The sequence below is a fragment of the Mobula birostris genome, chromosome 9, assembly GCF_030028105.1.
Source record: "Mobula birostris isolate sMobBir1 chromosome 9, sMobBir1.hap1, whole genome shotgun sequence".
In the NCBI taxonomy this organism is placed as follows: Eukaryota; Metazoa; Chordata; class Chondrichthyes; order Myliobatiformes; family Myliobatidae; genus Mobula; species Mobula birostris.
In genome coordinates this window covers 133,934,838-133,953,911 of record NC_092378.1, presented here as the reverse complement: position 1 = coordinate 133,953,911, position 19,074 = coordinate 133,934,838, and the positions used below count along the sequence as shown (strand labels likewise).

At 41.2% G+C, this 19,074-nt stretch overlaps 1 protein-coding gene across 4 annotated transcripts in view; it reads right to left on the bottom strand.

Annotated features, from left to right (window-relative positions):
• Nucleotides 1-309: 309 nt before the first annotated feature.
• The window catches only part of tdrd5 (tudor domain containing 5), a 69,942-nt gene continuing 51,177 nt past the window's right edge, over nt 310-19,074 (bottom strand). For 2 of the 4 annotated variants that reach the window (XM_072268880.1, XM_072268881.1), the window contains exons 15-16: nt 15,264-15,320; nt 310-2,481 (exon numbers count right to left, since the gene is read on the bottom strand). In XM_072268880.1, coding sequence (XP_072124981.1) covers nt 2,231-2,481; nt 15,264-15,320 — 308 coding nt within the window. In that variant the 3' untranslated portion in view covers nt 310-2,230. Of the gene's footprint in view, nt 2,482-10,605; nt 11,092-15,263; nt 15,321-19,074 lie in introns of those variants that run through there. The other 2 variants (XM_072268882.1, XM_072268883.1) reach the window with 2 other exon arrangements.

Sequence of the window (19,074 nt, the reverse complement as noted above, 5' to 3'; positions counted from 1 at the left end):
ATGTGTGTCTAGTAAACTAATAAAGTGGACACTGAGTGCATATTAAACTGAAGTAATGAGTGCCTATTCTGGTAGTTTGGGTGAAGCTGACTGAATTTGCCAACAATAAAAGCCAGCATTGAAATCACCTGGAGGCATCCAGAAATATACTAAATGGATGGGAATATTAAGAACTGCAACTGAATTCCATGAAACTTGATGGGTAGAACAAAATTTTGCAAGCAGAAGAAAAATGCTAAACATCTCAAATAACTTTTATTTCTAAGTTTCTTTCATGCATTTCTCAAATGTCAATCAGGAATTACTTTACAGAACAATGCAAAACAAAGAAAATAGTTTATTTTTAACAAAATCAAAGAATCTCCCAAAAGAACAGAAAAATAATGAAAACAATAACCTAATTGGATAGAGAGAATCATGACTACCAAAGTTAGAAACTAATCTGATGAAATACAGCCTTAAAAATCATTCCAGTTTATTACAAGCCTCAGAATTCTCAAGCTTTTATCCTTTCATCAATAGAGAAATCAAGACTGGTTATCTTTTTCACGCAAGAACTTTTAACAAATTGTGCCACAATGATTTTGCCGAAGTTAACCAATAATTATTTTACCAGTGGTTGATCAGCTCTCTGTAACTCTTTATAATGCTCCTGCTGGTAGCCTGACAGAATTGACTGACTTAATATAAATCCAAAATCTTCCAGTTTTGTGACTAACTATAGCATGTATACCAGAGACATATTTGTCTTTACTTTTGCACATTTTGCTGAAGTTGCAGTCAAGTATATTTTGTAAATAACTTCATTAAATTTTGTCAATGAAAAGTCCTAATACTTTTCAACAACTATGAGAAAAATTTACTGCAAAACTATGAAGAAATCACCAAATTTGTCCAGAGTGTTTTTCGAGTTAGTTCATGACAGCCCAGTCTGGGTCACAGATCACTCTCATGTCTACTTCCATTGAGGACACAGAAGAGACTGCAGATGCTGGAATCTGGAGCAACAAACAATTTGGAATTTGGGTCCCCTGATGCATGGTCTCGATAATTGAAATATGGGCAATTCCTTCTTCTCCCTCCCATAACAGATAATGTTTGGTGAATTCTGGTGAATTTCCCCAGCAGACTGTGTTTTGCTCTATTTACTGCTTCACATTTGGATTTTGTGGCCTAGTGATTTGGAAAAGGATTAGTTTTAAATACTGCTGAATAAATTTAAAGTCAGAATATAAATAATTAAATACACAATTTGAAACATATGGAAGCCAATGAAGAATTGAGTTGTGGTAAGGGTAAGTACTACAATATTCATTGCGTCACAGATTATCGCCACATGATGACAAAAACTTCAGCACATTTGCTTCAGAGCATTTTATCAGTTCCTTAAGAAATTACCCTTATTTACATAGTATTTTCAACTTAATAGCTATTGCAGTGTGTTTACTATTGTAAAGAAGGAAACACAAGAGATCCCATACCAGGTTTTATACATTCCTTCCTCAGCCAATGACTTATATGAACAACCTGGCCATCTTTTTGCTACTATTAATGTCATGGAGCCAATCAGCAGGGAGAGACCCTTCCTGACCATCAAGCACCCATTTACACGAATCCCATTTTATTCTTCCTACATTCGCCTCAACTACCTTAGATTCTACCATTCACCACCACACTTGGGCAATTTACAATGGCCAATTAGCAACCTGCACGTCTTTGGGATAAGAGAGGAAACCCACGCACCCTGATTACACCTCAAAAATGTAGAACTAAGGCACTTAGGATTTGAAGAAATATGTTTTGTGAATGATCATGTGGCACCATCTGTGGCTTAAAGAGTTTAGTTCCAATGCTTCAGGTTCCAGGTTCCATTCCAAAAATTTGAACAAAAAAAAAAATGGGCTACTCTCCAGCAAAATACAACAATATTACAACAATAAAGTGACAATACAATACATTGCCACTGCACTTCAAAGAAATATAAAAATAAGTGGTAGAAACCTCTGATTCAAGACCACCAGTGGCTTCCTATCTCAAATTTTTGGTGAGATGAAATTTGTCTTTTTGTGGACTGATTGTAACTTGCTGCCATTTATGTTCAATCTGAGCACTGCAGATGGCCTTTGAGGAGAAAATTAATTTCAAGACATTTTGTAGGTTACTGGTGGTCTGCACAGACAACATTTCTCTCTTCTCCACAATCCATGCAGCAAGTTATTTTAAACATTTACTACTCTGGATCTGGGGACTGTAAACTTTTCTTTGCTGGCAGCCATGCTAAATGATGAAGAGCTCCTGCCATGCGTGCAGAAGGACCCAAAGCTGCAGATGAACAGCTGAGAGCCAAGCGAAACGCACTCTGCCCTGATAACACAGGCGAGATCAAAGCAGACTTTCTTGGGACATCACTGAACAATGAACAAGAGCCTGTAGTGGTCTGGACAGATTCCTTTTGCGGAGTTTCACAAATATAACCGAAAGCTATTTAAAAACAAACAGCATTTTTCTAAATTATATCTGGTATCATACAGCAATCAATATGCTAAAATCTCTCCAACTTGTGTTGGGTAGTTTCTTAATCATTGAATATGATACACTCAGTTAAACACAAGGCTAATAGTAATAATCTGTCTGACTGCATCCAGACCACTGATTCAATTATCTCTAGTTTCCAGATCTGATATATTAAATTTTTAGATTTTTTTGATTCATGCACTTGGTGCACTATCATTTAAATTTGCCTTTCACAGACTTCCTCTTTCTCCATTCGTAGCCATTTCCTTCACTGCTTGTGGTTTGTGCAAATTCTTTAATCAGCAAGTCAACCCTTGCTAGGGATGAAGAAAATGATACATTGAGGGGTAACTATATAGAATTTTTAAAAATATGACAGATATAGATAAGATTAGGTTAGGGGAGTCCAAAACTGAGATAGATTTAAGGTGAGAGAGTGGTGAATCTATGGGTGGGTATTGTGGTTGGCAAGGACTCATTAGGCTGAAGGGCCTATGCCCATGCTGTATTGCTCTATGACTCCAAATACAATGCCAGTTGAATATTTCAATTGTTTCTCTGTGACCACAATAAGATTTAGTATACAAAATCAAATTCAAACACAACTCACAACTTGCTTTTTACGCACCTGTTTATCTTCTCAAACTTACATATTTAACTTTTGGTTAAAATTAAATGGGACAGTGCTAAAATTGATTCTACTTTTGGGAAGATGAATCTCAGGGTTGTATACTGCATACACACTTTGATAACAAATGTACTTTGAATCTCTGAATTTTCTTCTTTTTATATACACCTCCACTTCTATTTTCTTGAATACTCATTTACATTGATTACTTTATAAAATAGAGGCAATAACATTATGTTACACAGCTTAACAAAATTAATAATTGACTACTAGTAAAATAGTAACTGAAAGCCAGAAATGTTATTTACATCACTTATTTCCAATATACATTGAAATACATTATGTAAACTTTTGCCCTAATGAAATTTAGAAATGTAAAACATGAGTTTAAACTCTAGAAACCTGCCCTTCCTTATAGAAAATAAGATTGCTATAAATAAGCCCCAAAATGTTGTCAAAAATATATTCTAACTTTGTTATACTTTACATGGAGGCAACCTTCCTTTTACAATATTTCCTAGGTAGTAATTCTGCCCGCACTCAATGTCTGTCTTCAAGCATGTCCAGATGACCATCAATGTGATCACGGGACCATCGCAGCAGGAGGAGGAGGAGCGAGGGGCTCGGGAAAGTGCTGAGTGCTGGGAAGCAGCTGAGGAGCTGAGGTGAGTTTGCTTTAAAAGGAGCGCGGAGGGCAACTGAAGGGATAAACAGAGTGTTATTCAATTGATTAGAGGGAGTGAGTACTTGAGATAATTGGCAGGGACAAATAAAAGGAGGGGTAACTGAAGAGGAGTGGCCAGGGTGGATTGAATGAGTTTGATCACATAGCAAGAGTTGATTGTGGAGTTCACTGGAAAATGGTGGAGGGAGAGAACATCAAGGAAAGAGCCAAGCTGTTGAAGGAAGTTTTTGGTGAGAGTGGAAGTGAACTAGAGATGGAGGTTGGCAGGAAAGAGGAATGGAATAGAAAGAGAAAGAAAAGAAAGCAGAGGTACAGGATATCAAACTCTGAGGAGTCAGTGGATGATCAAAACAGGACAGCAAAACAATGGAAAGAAAATGAGATTAAAGCAATTATAAAACTAAGTGAAGATGGGGTGCCTTTTGGTGATTGGAACCTGAGTTGTTTGATGAAGATGCTCAACAAAATTATAGGTGAGATTAAAACAGCAAAGATTTTACAAAATGGATCGCTATTAGTGATTTGTTGGGATAGAGCTCAGCAAGGCAAAGTGATAAGATTAAGTAAAATAGATGACAAAGTAGTACAATGCTCAATACCCAACAATAGAAAGTGGACTAGAGGAGTTATTTTGGGGATACCAACAAAAGTTACTATGGATGAGGTTAAACAGAACATAAAAGGAGCAAGAATTATTGAGGCCAAATGTTTGAAAGTTACAAGAAATGGGGAAAAAAGTGTGATGGTTTATTGGTAATGATTAACTTTGATGAAGAGAGATTGCTGACTAACATTTACTTAGGGTATATGTGTTATGCGGTTAGAATATATATACCACTGCCTTTAAGATGCTATAAATGTCAGAAATTTGGACACATTGCAGCAGTCTACAGAGGAAAACCAAGATGTGGGAGATGCACTGGAGTGCATGAATATGGGAAATGTGAAGTGGGAGCGGGGCTGAAATGCTGCAATTGTGGCGAGGAACACAGCGCAGCTTATCGAGGGTGCATTTATAGCAAGAAGGTGGCTGAGATACAATATGTAAAAGTAACTCAAGGAATCGGTTATGCAGAGGCAGTGAAAGAATTTGCTGAAAAAAGGCTGTCAAGCAAATAAATACAGGGAATAATAAACTGGTGAATTGTGAGGGCTGTAATATGAAAAATAAGGATATACTATTAATGAATATAAAGGATTTCGTACTTTATATGGTGGATGTTCAGTGCAAACAAGCAAAAGAACTGAGAAAATTAAAATTATCCTCAAGTCTGCAGAAAAGTATCTTGGTATTAAAGGGATTAGGTGGGAAGAAGTCAAAGAAACGCTGAATGGAGGATCCAACAGTTCACAGGCAGGGGAGATGGAATCTTAACAGCAGTATATTTGTCGCAAATGGTCAAGAATTGAAGAAATGTGTTTCAGAACTTAAGGAAAATCCTCAGATTTTATGGTTGAAGCCCAAGGTAAAAGTGTAGAACTCCAACAACAAATAGAAGTACCCGACAAGAACATCTGTGAGTTGGAAAAGAGATTGGAAAATGGAGGAAATTATTACAAGGATACAAAAGGAAAAGGAATTTGTTGCAAAGTGAATTATCTACATTCAGATTATAAAATGAAAACATGGAAGCAAATGACCAACTCCGAGGTCTCAGTAAACAACTGCAGGCTATGATCCAAGAAAAGGAAAACCTGAAAAAGCAGATAGACTTGGAAAAGCAGCAATTTTAAAACTATAACGTGCAATAATTACTATTCTTTAACAAGACTATTTTAGTCTTATAAGTGATGTAGATAAAATCAATGTAATCGAGGTAATGCAACTACATGAAAACGTGACAAAATTAGGGAAGAATAGCAGTTTGCGGCATTATCTAATGAGCACATTAAGTACTCACGAGGAATTGCAACTACAGAGTGATGCTAATAGAGAACTGTAGGCTGAACTAGATTGTCTAAAGTAGAGAACTCCAGGACATATTTGCTTGGAACACCACAAGCCTAGCAGGTGGGGGTAATACACTAAAAAAACTGGTTGTCAACTGCCATAAAACAAAAAAGAAGAGGAGTGGCCAGGCCCCTTTTGAGTTGAACTGAGGGAGAGAGGTGAAGAAGGAACTGCTAGTGAGAAAAGACCATGGAGGCCGCAACTGCTGAGTTGATAAAGAACGTATCCTGCAGGATGAATTGCTGGTTGACGGAGTGGAAGTGAGTTAGAGATGGAGGTTGGCTGGAAAGAGGAATGGAGTGGAAAGAGAAAGAAAACAGAGGTATGAGATATCAAACTCTGATGAGTCAGGGAACAAACAAAATAGGATAGCAAAACAACGGAAAGATGAGATTAAAGCAATTATAAAACTGAGCGAAGACGGAGTGTCTTTTGGTGAATGGAACCCGATTCATTTGATGAAGATAATCAACAAACTTATAGGTGAAGTCAAAAGAGCAAAGGTTTTATGAAATGGATGGCTATTAGTGATTTGTTGAGATAGTGCTCAGCAAGGCAAAGTGATAAATAAAATAATTTGCAAAAAAGTACAATGCTCAATCCCCAAGAACAGAAAGTGGACTAGAGGAGTTATTTTGGGGATACCAACAAAAGTTACTATGGATGAGATTAAACAGAACATAAAAGGAGCAAAAATTATTGAGGCCAAATGTTTGAAAGCTATAAGAAATGGAAAAAAGTGTTATAGTTTATAGGCAAACAACAGGAATTCTGCAGATGCTGGAAATTCAAGCAACACACATCAAAGTTGCTGGTGAACGCAGCAGACCAGGCAGCATCTGTAGGAAGAGGTGCAGTCGACGTTTCAGGCCGAGCCCCTTCGTCAGGACTAACTGAAGGAAGAGTGAGTAAGGGATTTGAAAGTTGGAGGGGGAGGGGGAGATCCAAAATGATAGAAGACAGGAGGGGGAGGGATGGAGCCAAGAGCTGGACAGGTGATAGGCAAAAGGGATACGAGAGGATCATGGGACAGGAGGTCCGGGAAGAAAGACAAGGGAGGGAGACCCAGAGGATGAGCAAGGGGTATATTCAGAGGGACAGAGGGAGAAAAAGGAGAGTGAGAGAAAGAATGTGTGTATAAAAATAAGTAACAGATGGGGTACGAGGGGGAGGTGGGGCATTAGCGGAAGTTAGAGAAGTCGATGTTCATGCCATCAGGTTGGAGGCTACCCAGACGGAATATAAGGTGTTGTTCCTCCAACCTGAGTGTGGCTTCATCTTTACAGTAGAGGAGGCCGTGGATGGACATGTCAGAATGGGAATGGGATGTGGAATTAAAATGTGTGGCCACTGGGAGATCCTGCTTTCTCTGGCGGACAGAGCGTAGATGTTCAGCAAAGCGGTCTCCCAGTCTGCGTCGGGTCTCGCCAATATATAAAAGGCCACATCGGGGCACCGGACGCAGTATATCACCCCAGTCGACTCACAGGTGAAGTGTTGCCTCACCCGGAAGGGCTGTTTGGGGCCCTGAATGGTGGGTAAGGGAGGAAGTGTAAGGGCATGTGTAGCACTTGTTCCGCTTACACGGATAAGTGCCAGGAAGGAGATCAGTGGGGAGGGATGGGGGAGACGAATGGACAAGGGAGTTGTGTAGGGAGCAATCCCTGCGGAATGCAGAGAGAGGGGGGGAGGGAAGGATGTGCTTAGTGGTGGGATCCCGTTGGAGGTGGCGGAAGTTACGGAGAATAATATGTTGGACCCGGAGGCTGGTGGGGTGGTAGGTGAGGACCAGGGGAACCCTATTCCTAGTGGGGTGGTGAGAGGATGGAGTGAGAGCAGATATACGTGAAATGGGGGAGATGCGTTTGAGAGCAGAGTTGATAGTGGAGGAAGGGAAGCCCCTTTCTTTAAAAAGGAAGACATCTCCCTCATCCTAGAATGAAAAGCCTCATCCTGAGTTTATAGTTTATAGATTATGATTAACTTTGATGAAGGGAGATTTCCGACTAAAGTTTATTTAGGGTCTATGTGTTATGAGGTCAGAATATATATACCACCGCCTTTAAGATGCTTTAAATGTCAGAAATTTGGGCATATTGTGGCGGTCTGCAGAGGGAAACAAAGATATGGTAGATGCGCTGGAGAACATGAATATGGGAAATGCGAGGTGGCAGCTAGGTTGAAATGCTGCAAGGAACACAGTGCAGCTTATCGAGGGTGCATTAATAGCAAGAAAGAAGCTGAGAATTGGTTATGCAGAGGCAGTGAAAGAATTTGCTGAAAAAAGGCCGTCAAGCAAATAAATACAGGGAAAAATAAACTGGTGAACTGTGAGGGCTGTAATATGATAAATAAGGATACACTAATAATGAGTAAGAAGGATTTCATACTGTTTATGGTAGATGCAATTAACTGTTCAGTGCAAACAGACAAAATAATCAAAAAAATTAAAATTATAGTCAAGTCTGCAGAAAAATAACGGTATTACAGGGCTTAGGTGGGAAGCAGTCAAAGAAACACTGAATGGAGGATCAAACAGTTCACAGGCAGGAGAGGCGGGAAATTAATGGAGATATATATATATATATATATATACACATACAAACACGTATATATTACAATGGTATGCAAGAAGTCTTATCACAAATGGTCAAGAATTTACGAAGTATGTATCAGAACTTAAGGAAAAACCTCAGATTTTATGTATACAAGAAACATGGTTGAAATCCGGGGTAAATGTGAAGAACTCCATCAACAAATAGAAGTACTCAATAAGAACAACTGTGAGATGGAAAGAGATTGGACGAAATGGTACTGCATTTAAAGGAGAAGGTTTCTGAAAAAGATGCTTGTTGTCAAAAATTCAGTGACAAGGAAAACAGATTTAAAAAATGGAGGAACTTATTCCAAAGTTACAAAAGAAAAAAGGAATTTGTTGCAAAGTGAATCATCTACATTTGGATTATAAAATGAAAACATGGAAACAAATGAGGAAGAACTTCAAGATTTCTGTAAACAACTACAGGCTTTGACTCAAAAGGAGAACTTGGAAATAGCAGATAGACTTGGAAAACAGCAATTTTTAAATGTTAAGCATGTGACAATGAATATTCTCAAACAAGAAGCTTTTAGTTTTACAAATATTCAGATGAAATTAATGTAATTGAGGTAATGCAATTACTTGAAAACTACGTGACAAAATTTGGGAAGAAAAACAATCTGTGGCATTGCTATCTAATGAGCACATACAGCATTTGCAGGGGGAATTATAATTAATTGTACATCCTGCGGAGGGCTGTAATACGCCTAGATGCATCTAAGCTTCCAGAAGAAGAGGAGGAGGAATGGCCAGTGAGGAACAGCCAGTGTGTGAGTGGCTCAGGGTAGGAGTGGAACTTTGAGGCTTTGGCTTGCAGAGGCTGAGGACGAGCTTGCTCCCAAGTGAGGTTTGGCTGGGTAAGTTCCCTTAATTAAATTAACTTGGGAGTAGGTAACGGAGGCAGCAGTTAGGGCAGTTGAGTGCTCTGTATGCAGTATGTGGGAAGTCAGGGACAGCACAATTGTCCTTGATGACTACACCTGTAAAAGGTGCATTCAGCTACAACTCCTGACAAACTGAGTTCGGGAAATGGAGCTAGAGCTGGAGCTGGATGAACTTTGGATTATTCATGAGGCAGAAGTAGACAGGAGTTTCAGGGAGACAGTCACCCCTAAAAGTCAGAAGACAGGTAGCTGGGTGACTGTCAGGAGAGGGAAGGGGAATAGACAGAAAGAGCAGAGCATCCCTGTGGCTGTTCCCATCAACAATAAGTGTACTGTTTTGGATACTGTTGGTGGGGACAACCTACCAGGGACAAGTTGTAGTGGTCGCATCTCTGGCACTGAGACTGGACCCTCGGGCCGGCTGGTGGCGCAATGACATCGGCGCCGGACCCGGGAGCGGAGGTTTCCGGGTTCGAAACTAGTCAGGTCCGCTCCCGAGTACACTTTCCATCCGTGCCGGGCTGAGTGTTGAGATCGCAACTCAGCCTCGTAAAATAAAGGGAAAATACTGCGAAAATGTCTGTGAGGAGTGGCACTCCACACAGTCTCTCTCTCGCTCCACGCCTTGTAAAAAGCCATGAAAAAGACATCATAGACGCATGCATGGACACGCAGACACACACACACAGACTCGCATGCATGCAAGCACATGCCAACAAAAAAGAGACTGGACCCTCAGCTCAGAAAGGAAGGAGGGAAAAGAGGGGAGCAGTAGTGATAGGGGATTTGATAGTTAGGGGGACAGATAAGAGGTTCTGTGAGAGAGATCGAGAATCCCGGATGGTCTGTTGCCTCCCTGGTGCCAGGGACTGTGATATCTCGGATCGAGTTCTCGGTACTCTCAGGAGGGAGGGTGAGCAGCCAGATGTCATGGTCCATGAAGGGACGAATGACATGGATAGGAAGGAGGAGGAGGTCCTACAAAGAGAGTTTAGGGAGTTAGGTGCAAAATTGAAGGACAGGACCTCCAGGGTTGCAACCTCAGGATTGCTACCCGTGCCACGTGCTAGTGAGGCAAGAAATAGGAGGTTAGTGCAGCTAAATACATGGCTAAGGAGATGGTGCAGGAGGGAGGGCTTCATGTTTCTGGAAAATTGGGCTTTGTTCCAGGGAAGGTAGGACCTGTTCCGACGAGATGGTTTGCACCTGAACTGGAGGGGGACTAACATCCTTGCCAGTAGATTTACTAGTGCTGCTCTGCGGGGGGTTATACTTTATACTTTATTGTCGCCAAACAATTGGTACTAGAATGTACAATCATCACAGCGATATTTGATTCTGCGCTTCACACTCCCTGGATTACAAATATTAAATATTAAAAATAGTTAAAAGTAAATATTAAAAATTTAAATTATAAATCATAAATAGAAAATAGACAAATGGGAAGTAAGGTAGTGCAAAAAAACCGAGAGGCAGGTCCGGATATTTGGAGGGTACGGCCCAGGTCCAGGTCAGGATCCGTTCAGCAGTCTTATCACAGTTAGAAAGAAGCTGTTCCCAAATCTGGCCATATGATTCTTCAAGCTCCTGAACCTTCTCCCGGAGGGAAGAGGGTTGAAAAGTGTGTTGGCTGGATGGGTCGTGTCCTTGATTATCTTGGCAGCACTGCTCCGACCGTGTGCGGTGTAAAGTGAGTCCACGGACGGAAGATTGGTTTCTGTGATGTGCTGCGCCGTGTTCACGATCTTCTGCAGCTTCTTTCGGTCTTGGACAGGACAACTTCCATACCAGGTCATGATGCACCCTAGAAGAATGCTTTCTACGGTGATTCTATAAAAATTAGTGAGGGTTTTAGGGGACAGGCTAAATTTCTTTAGTTTTCTCAGGAAGTAAAGGCGCTGGTGGGCCTTCTTGGCAGTGAACTCTGCTTGGTTGGACCAAGTCAGATCATTTGTGATATTGACCCCAAGGAACTTAGAGCTTTTGACCTGTTCCACTTGCGCACCACCGATGTAGATTGGGTCGTGCGGTCTGCTACCCCTTCTGAAGTCAACAACCAATTCCTTTGTCTTGCTGACGTTGAGGGATAGGTTATTGTATTCGCACCATGCCACCAAGTTCTTAATTTCCTTTCAGTTTAAACTAGAATAGCAGGAGGAGGGGAACCAGAGTGTTAGAGCAGACAGTGAGGTGGAGGAGGATAAAGGTCATGGGAGGACTGCATGTATGGACAGAAATCAAAGGTTTGTACATGATAGAAATGTTCTCAGGTACATCTATTTCAATGCAAGGAGTATTGTAAGTGCTGATGAGTTTAGGGTGCGGATTGGCACGTGGGATTACGACATTATTGCTATTAGTGAGACTTGGTTGCAGGAGGGGCAGGACTGGCAGCTTAATGTTCCGGGGTTCCGTTGTTTCAGACGTGATAGTGTGGGAGGGATGAAAGGGGGAGGAGTGGCATTACTAGTCAGGGAAAATATCACAGCTGTGCATAGACAGGACAGCTCGGAGGGCTTGTCTACAGAGGCCATGTGGGAGGAGCTGAGGAATGGGAAAGGTGTGACCACAGTAATAGGGTTGTATTGTAGACTGCCCAATAGTCAGAGAACTGGAGGAGCAAATCTGTAGAGAGATAGCAGACCGTTGTAAGCAATAGAAAGCTATAATTGTAGGGGATTTTAACTTTCCATATATTGACTGGGACTCCCACACTGTGAAAGGGCTAGATAGCTTGGAGTTTGTCAAATGTGTTCAGGAAAGTTTTCTAAATCAATATATAGAGGTACCTGCAAGAGATGATGCAATACTTAAACAACAGGAATTCTGCTGATGCTGGAAATTCAAGCAACACACATCAAAGTTACTGGTGAATGCAGCAGGCCAGGCAGCATCTCTAGGAAGAGGTACAGTCCTGTTGAAGGGTCTCAGCCTGAAATGTCGACTGTACCTCTTCTTAGAGATGCTGCCTGGCCTGCTGCGTTCACCAGCAACTTTGATGTGTGTTGATGCAATACTTGATCTCCTATTAGGGAACCAGACAGGTCAGGTAACAGAAGTATGTGTAGGCGAACATTTTGGGTCCAGTGACCATAATGTCATTAGTTTCAAGTTAATTATGGATAAGGATTTGTCTGGTCCTTGAACTGAGGTTCTAAATTGGAGAAGGGCCAATTTTGTGGAATTGAGCAAGGATCTAGAAAGAATGGATTGGGATAAGTTGTTTTCTGGCAAGGATGTATTCAGTAAGTGGAAGGCCTTCAAAAAAGATATTTTGAGGGTGCAGAGTTTGCATGTTCCTGCCAGGATTAAAGGCAAAGTTAACAGGCATAGGGAACCTTGATTTTCAAGGGATATTGGTGAGCTGGTTAAGAAAAAGAGAGAGGTGTATAGCAGGTATAGGCAACAAAGAACAAATGAGGTACTTGAAGATTATAGAAAATGTAAGAAAAGAAGGAAATCAGGAATGCAAAAAGACATGAGGTTGCTTTGGCAGATAATACGAAGGTAAACCCGAAAGTTTTCTACAAGTATATTAAGAGTAAAGGGATAGTAAGGGACAAAATTGATCCCCTAGAAGATCAGAGTGGTTGTCCATGTGTGGAGCCTCATGAGATGGGGGAGATCTTAAACAGTTTTTTTGCATCAGTATTTACTCAGGAAACTAGCATAGCATATATGGAAGGAAGGGAAACAAGCAGTAGTCCCATGGAATACAGAGATTAAAGAGGAGGAGGTGCTTGCTGCCTTACAGCGAATAAAGTTAGATAAATCCCCCGGGCCTGACATGATATTTCTTTAGACCTTGAGAGAGACTAGTGTAGAAATTGCAGGGGCCCTGGCAGAAATACTTAAAATGTCCTTAGCCACAGGTGCAGTGCCGGAGGATTGGAAGGTAGCTCATGTTGTTCCGTTGTTTAAAAAAGGCTCCAAAAGTAAACCAGGTAATTTCAGGCCAGTGAGCCTGACATCAGTAGTAGGTAAATTATTGGAAGGTGTTCTGAGAGATTGGATATACAAGTATTTGGACAGCCAAGGGCTGATTAAGGATAGTCAGCATGGCTTTGTACGTGGTAGATTGTGTTTAACGAATCTTGTAGAGTTTTTCGAGGAGGTTACCAAGAAAGTACATAAAGGAAAGGCTATGGATGTCGTCTACATGGACTTTAGTAAGGCTTTTGACAAGGTCTCACATGGGAGGTTAGTTCAGAAGGTTCAGACACTAGGTATCCATGGAGAGGTTGTAAACTGGATTCAAAATTGGCTGTGTGGGAGAAGACAGACTGGTAGTGGATGATTGCTCATCAGACTGGAGGCCTGTTACTAGTGGTGTGCCTCGGGGATCTGTGCTGGGACCATTGTTGTTTGTTCTCTATATCAATGGCCTAGATGATAATGTGGTAAGTTGGATCAGCAAGTTTGCTGATGACACTTAAGATTGGAGGCGTTGTGGACAGCAAGGGAGGCTTTCAAAGCTTGCAGAGGGATCTGGACCAACTGGAAAAATGGGCCAAAAAATGGCAGATGGAATTTAACACAGACAAGTGTGAGGTGTTGCATTTTGGAAAGACAAATCAAGGTAGGACATACACAGTAAATGGTAGGGCACTGAGGAGTGCGGAGGAACAAAGGGATCTGGGGGTTCAGATACATAATTTCCTGAAAGTGGCGTCACAGGTAGACAGGGTTGTAAAGGCGGCTTTTGGCATCCTGGTATTCATAAATCAAAGTATTGAGTATAGGAATTGGAATGTTATGGAGAGGTTGTATAAGACATTGGTGAGGCCAAATTTGGAGTATTGCGTGCAGTTCTGGTCACCTAACTATAGGACGAATATCAGTAAGATTGAAAGAGTGCAGAGATGATTTACTAGGATGTTGCTGGGTCTTCAGGAGTTGAGTTACAGAGAAAGATTGAACAGGTTAGTACTTTATTCCTTGGAACGTAGAAGAATGGTGGGGGAGATTTGATAGAGGTTTACAAAATTATGAGGGGTATAGACAAGAGTAAATGTGAGTAGGCTCTTTCCACTTAGATTAGGAGAGTTAAATACGAGAGGACATGGCTTTAGGGTGAAAGGGGAAAGGTTTAGGGGGAACATTAGGGGAACTTCTTCACTCAGAGTGGTGGGAGTGTGGAATGAGCTGCCATCTGAAGTGGTAAATGCGGGCTCACTCTTAAGTTCTAAGAAGAAATTGGATAGATACATGGATGGGAAAGGAATGGAGGGTTATGGACTGGGTGCAGGTCAAAGGGACTAGCAGAATAAAGTTTCTGCACAGACTAGAAGGGCTGAATGGCCTGTTTTCTGTGTTGTAGTGTTCTGTGGTTCATTTGAGGTGCAAGGATTATTTCAGATAGTGGATTTATGCTGTGTGATTATTTCAGCAGGAATTTATATGAACAAAGGAAAAATGTCACTTCCAGATAGCTAATGCCATTCAAGTTATTGCATTATTTTAAATAGTAATCTGCTTTTCTGTCAGAGGACAAAGTTTTGTTTTAAAAATGCATTTGTCTGGCTTAACCGGTTTTCAGATGAACTGTTAAAGTCGATTCCCTTAAAGCTTTCCAACCAGAGTACTTCTACCAATACAAAAGATTCCATGCCATTATTAAGAAAACAAAATTCAGAATAACATTCCTCCTTCAACAACTTTCATAGAAAATACCTGTATATTCAACTGATAATATTTTTGTCTGTATAAAATTTCAAAAATAGCAAACTGTTAATTTGCCAATTATTCTAACGTGCACAAATTATGCAAGTTTGGCCTTTTCAACTTTCTCGCAAATTCCCAATCACAGACCAACAGAAATAACTCATTGAAGATGACATACTCTATATCACTCTTCAACCGTCAAGTGGTTCATTTACAGCAGGATTGCCTGGATTCGAATGCAGTCTCAGCAAAAGAGTGATAGACCGAGAATACAAATGAGAATTAAATTGAATTACTTAATGCAAATAAACAGAATTTTCAACACTTCTGATGCTTACCTTTCTTGTTATTTGTATTTGCACGGAGCTGAGCCTCTCCTAACTTGGAAGATTCATCTACAATATGATGAAAGCAGAATTAGCTAAGACCATTAAGAATAGAATAATATCCAATAATAACTGCAAGTATACAAACACCCCTAGCATAACACATAAAGCTAGGTCAAAATTTGAAACTAAAGCTTGAAATGCAAAATCTACAGCCATGATTTTTCACTCCAGCCAAGTTAACAACACACTCATCTTTCAGATCAAGGACAGGTTGATTGAGATTGTTACTCCCTGTGAGGATGATGATGACAATGGACACTGCAGGAAGGATATTCCCTGTGAGGATGAGAATGAGGATGGGACACTGTAGGAAGGATGAGGGACAACAGTGATTCAGGGAGTTATTCAAGGTGGGGGGGGGAAGAGATAAATGTAGTTGTGATTGGAGATAGTAGAACTAGGGGAATAGACACTACGTCTCTCTTGCAAGAATCGAGAGTCGCAAAGGCCATGTTGTCTGCATGGTACCCAGGTTCTTACAGAGGAGACAGATTAGCTTTATTGTCACAAGTACATCGAAACAGACAGTGAAACAAGCTGCTGGCATCAAATCAAAATATGAGGATTCTTCTGGGAGATGCCTGTAAAAGTCACCATGCTTCTGGTGTGAAAACAACATGCCCACAAGTAACTAATTCTAACCATATTTGGGAAGAGACTGGAGCACCTGGACAAAGCCCAAACAGTCATGGAGAGAACGCACAAACCGCTTACAGACTGCCGGCGACAGGTGGTATTCAGCAGGGGTCAGTGTTGGGTCTGCTATTTTTCAAGTTTTAAGTTGATGATGACTTCATGGTCAAGTTTGCAAATGACACAAAGATAGGTGGAGGGGCAAGTAGTGTTGTGGAAGAAGGAGTCTGCAAAGATTAGAAGGATGAGCAAAGAGGTGGCAGATGGAATACAGTGTAGGGAAGTGTATAGTAATGCACCTTGATAGAAGGAATAAAGGCATACACTATTTTCTAAACAGGGAGCGAATTCAGAAATAGTGCAAGGAGACTTGGGAGTTCTAGTGCAGGATTCCCTGAAGGTTAACTTGCAGGCTGAGTCAGTAGTAAGCAAGGTAAATGCAATGTTGGAATTAAAGAGGACTAGAATATAAATAAACAAGGACATAATGCTGAGGTTTTATAAGGAATTGGTCAGACCGTATTTAGAGTACTCTGAGTAGTTTAGGGGTGCATATCTTAGAAAGGATTTGCTGGCATTGGAGAGGGTCCAGAGGAGGTTTATGAGAATGATTCCAGGAATGAAATGGTTAATGTATGAGGAGTGTTTGATGGCTCTGGGCCTGGGCTCGCTGGAGTTTTGAAGAATGAAGGGAGATTTCATTGAAATCCACTGAATATTAAATGGCCTAAATGGAGTGGGTGTTTCCAATAGCGGGAGAGTCGAGGACCAGAGGGTAGAGCTTCAGAATAGAACGGTGACCCTTTAGAACAGAGGAGGAATTTCTTTAAGCAGAGAATGGTGTAGCTGTGGAAGTCATTGCTACATACAGCTGTGGAGGTAAAGTTATTGAGTATATTTAAAGCAGAGGTTGATTAGTAAAGGCATCGAAGGTTACATGGAGAAGGCAGCAGAATGGGGCTGAGAGGGAAACTAAATCAGCCATGATGGAATGCTACAGCAGATTCAATAGGTCAAATAGCCTAATTTGCTCCTATGCCTTCTGGTCTATACTTCCTCTACAGATTTTTGGGCTTTGAAATGACTGATGATCCCAACATGGGAACAACAGATTCCTGCACAGATGGGCAGAAGGTGCCTAAAGGTGGCTTTTCAGCTGCTCACCTTTTTTTCGCATTTATGTAGGACTTCCATGTGCTCCTGATCTATAGTCCCAAGGCTCTTAACAACATTCTTCTTTTCCACTTTGAGCAGAGGACGTCAGGGATTCCTGACAGGCTGTGAGCAGATTCTTGCATCGCTTCCTCTGTGAACCTAGTCTTTTCTTCTTGTGACAGGATTTTAAATTGTTTTGTCTACTTTGGGAGTCTCCTGTTGGGCACAGGAATGATGTGGCTTGCTTAACCCAGCAGGCTCAGTATAACAAGGGTCTCAATACAAAGGATGTTGGTTCCCTGTCCTTCAATAAGTTGAGGATTATGTTGAGACAACCTTAGTTGAAACCTAAGTGAGCAGAGTTAAGATCGTGCCAGTTGCTGCCTTTTCGAGCTCATTTGTGGAAACAGCTTAAATTCCTCTCTTTTAATGTCTCTTTTTTTCTTTTTCAAGGCAGCTGGGTTCTATCGAGGTCCCTGATCCGCAATGTCGCTCAAACTACGGTTTTTCACGGCAGATGTGTTCCCGCTCCTGGAGCTCATCGACTGACTGTTTTCCGATATTCTCCAGGTGCGGCATACAAGACGTGCCTCCGGGATGTGACCCTGCATGGTCCCATGGACGACTGAATGCGGCAATGCGGGAGAAACATCAGGATTTCGCGGACAGAGGTCTCTGTGTTCAAGCGACCACTCTCTCTCAATAGTGGGGAGAGTTTGCTGGCGATTCTTGAGTCAGAGAACCTCAGAATAAAAAGCGACGTGGCCGAATGTAACGTCATAATAGTGACTGTTGGTCTCACCTTTCCCTGTGGAATGGGTGAAATCTCTGTCCTTTGTTAGTGAGAGGGACATCTTGTGGCATGTTGAACTGTTGGGTGAATTATAGTTTTTGTTGATTGTAGATCATGTTCTCTCTTTGGGTGCTTTGCTATTGGTGGGTGGTAGGTGCTGACGCTTTTTTGCTGAATGGGTGGGGGAGGGGAGGGGGAGAATTGATGTTCTGATACTGCTCGCGTGGGGGAGAGGGACTGGGATTTTAACATTATTCTGTCATTCATTCTTCTGAGGTTTTTCTGTTTTTCGTGGATGTCTGCAGACAGAATTTCAGCTTGTATACTGTGTATATTCTCTGATAATTAACAGAACCATGTAACCTTGAGATGTCTGATGTAGACAGGCAATGTCTCAGAGTATATAGGAAGGCATAGATTACTGCTACTTTATAGAAATTGAATTTTGTGACAGATCTGAAATCTTCAAACTACTTTTTCCCCTCATTCCAACAAATAAAAACCGAAGGCTGTGCTGGTATTCTGAAGGTAATGGTAAACTTCATCATTGATATCTGCCTTTTTTTTGAGAAGTGGTTCTTGAGATGTGGAAAGCAGCACACATTTTCCAGGGTAACACCATCTCATATATGAGAGGCCTTTCCTCTCATACACTTTAATTAACAAATTCATGATAGTTGGGAGCGCAGATTAGTAGTGCATGCAAATACATGCGTCATCTGCACACCACAGATTGACTATGGAGGATTTTGGAGTGTAGTTGCCATAGATTTAAAAGCTGGAGGTGAGATACAGCTTTAGCTCAAGAAAGACTGAAAATCAGAAAATGGTCCCAGGTCTTGGTTGTTTTGTACATCAGTCCTGACGAAGGGTCTCGGCCTGAAACGTCGACTGTACCTCTTCCTAGAGATGCTGCCTGGCCTGCTGCATTCACCAGCAACTTTGATGTGTGTTGCTTGAATTTCCAGCATCTGCAGAATTCCTGTTGTTTGTTATACATCAGTTGTTTGGGATCATGGCCCCCTTGCCATCATAAAACAAATGTAAAATGGAGATGAATTTTTGTGGGCAGCCAAAAATGGACTGTTTTTCAAAACCATTCAAGTCAACATTTGTTTCTCAGGATTTGCAGACTGATAGCACCTCCCATGCTTGTAAAATGAAACTAAAAACAATTTT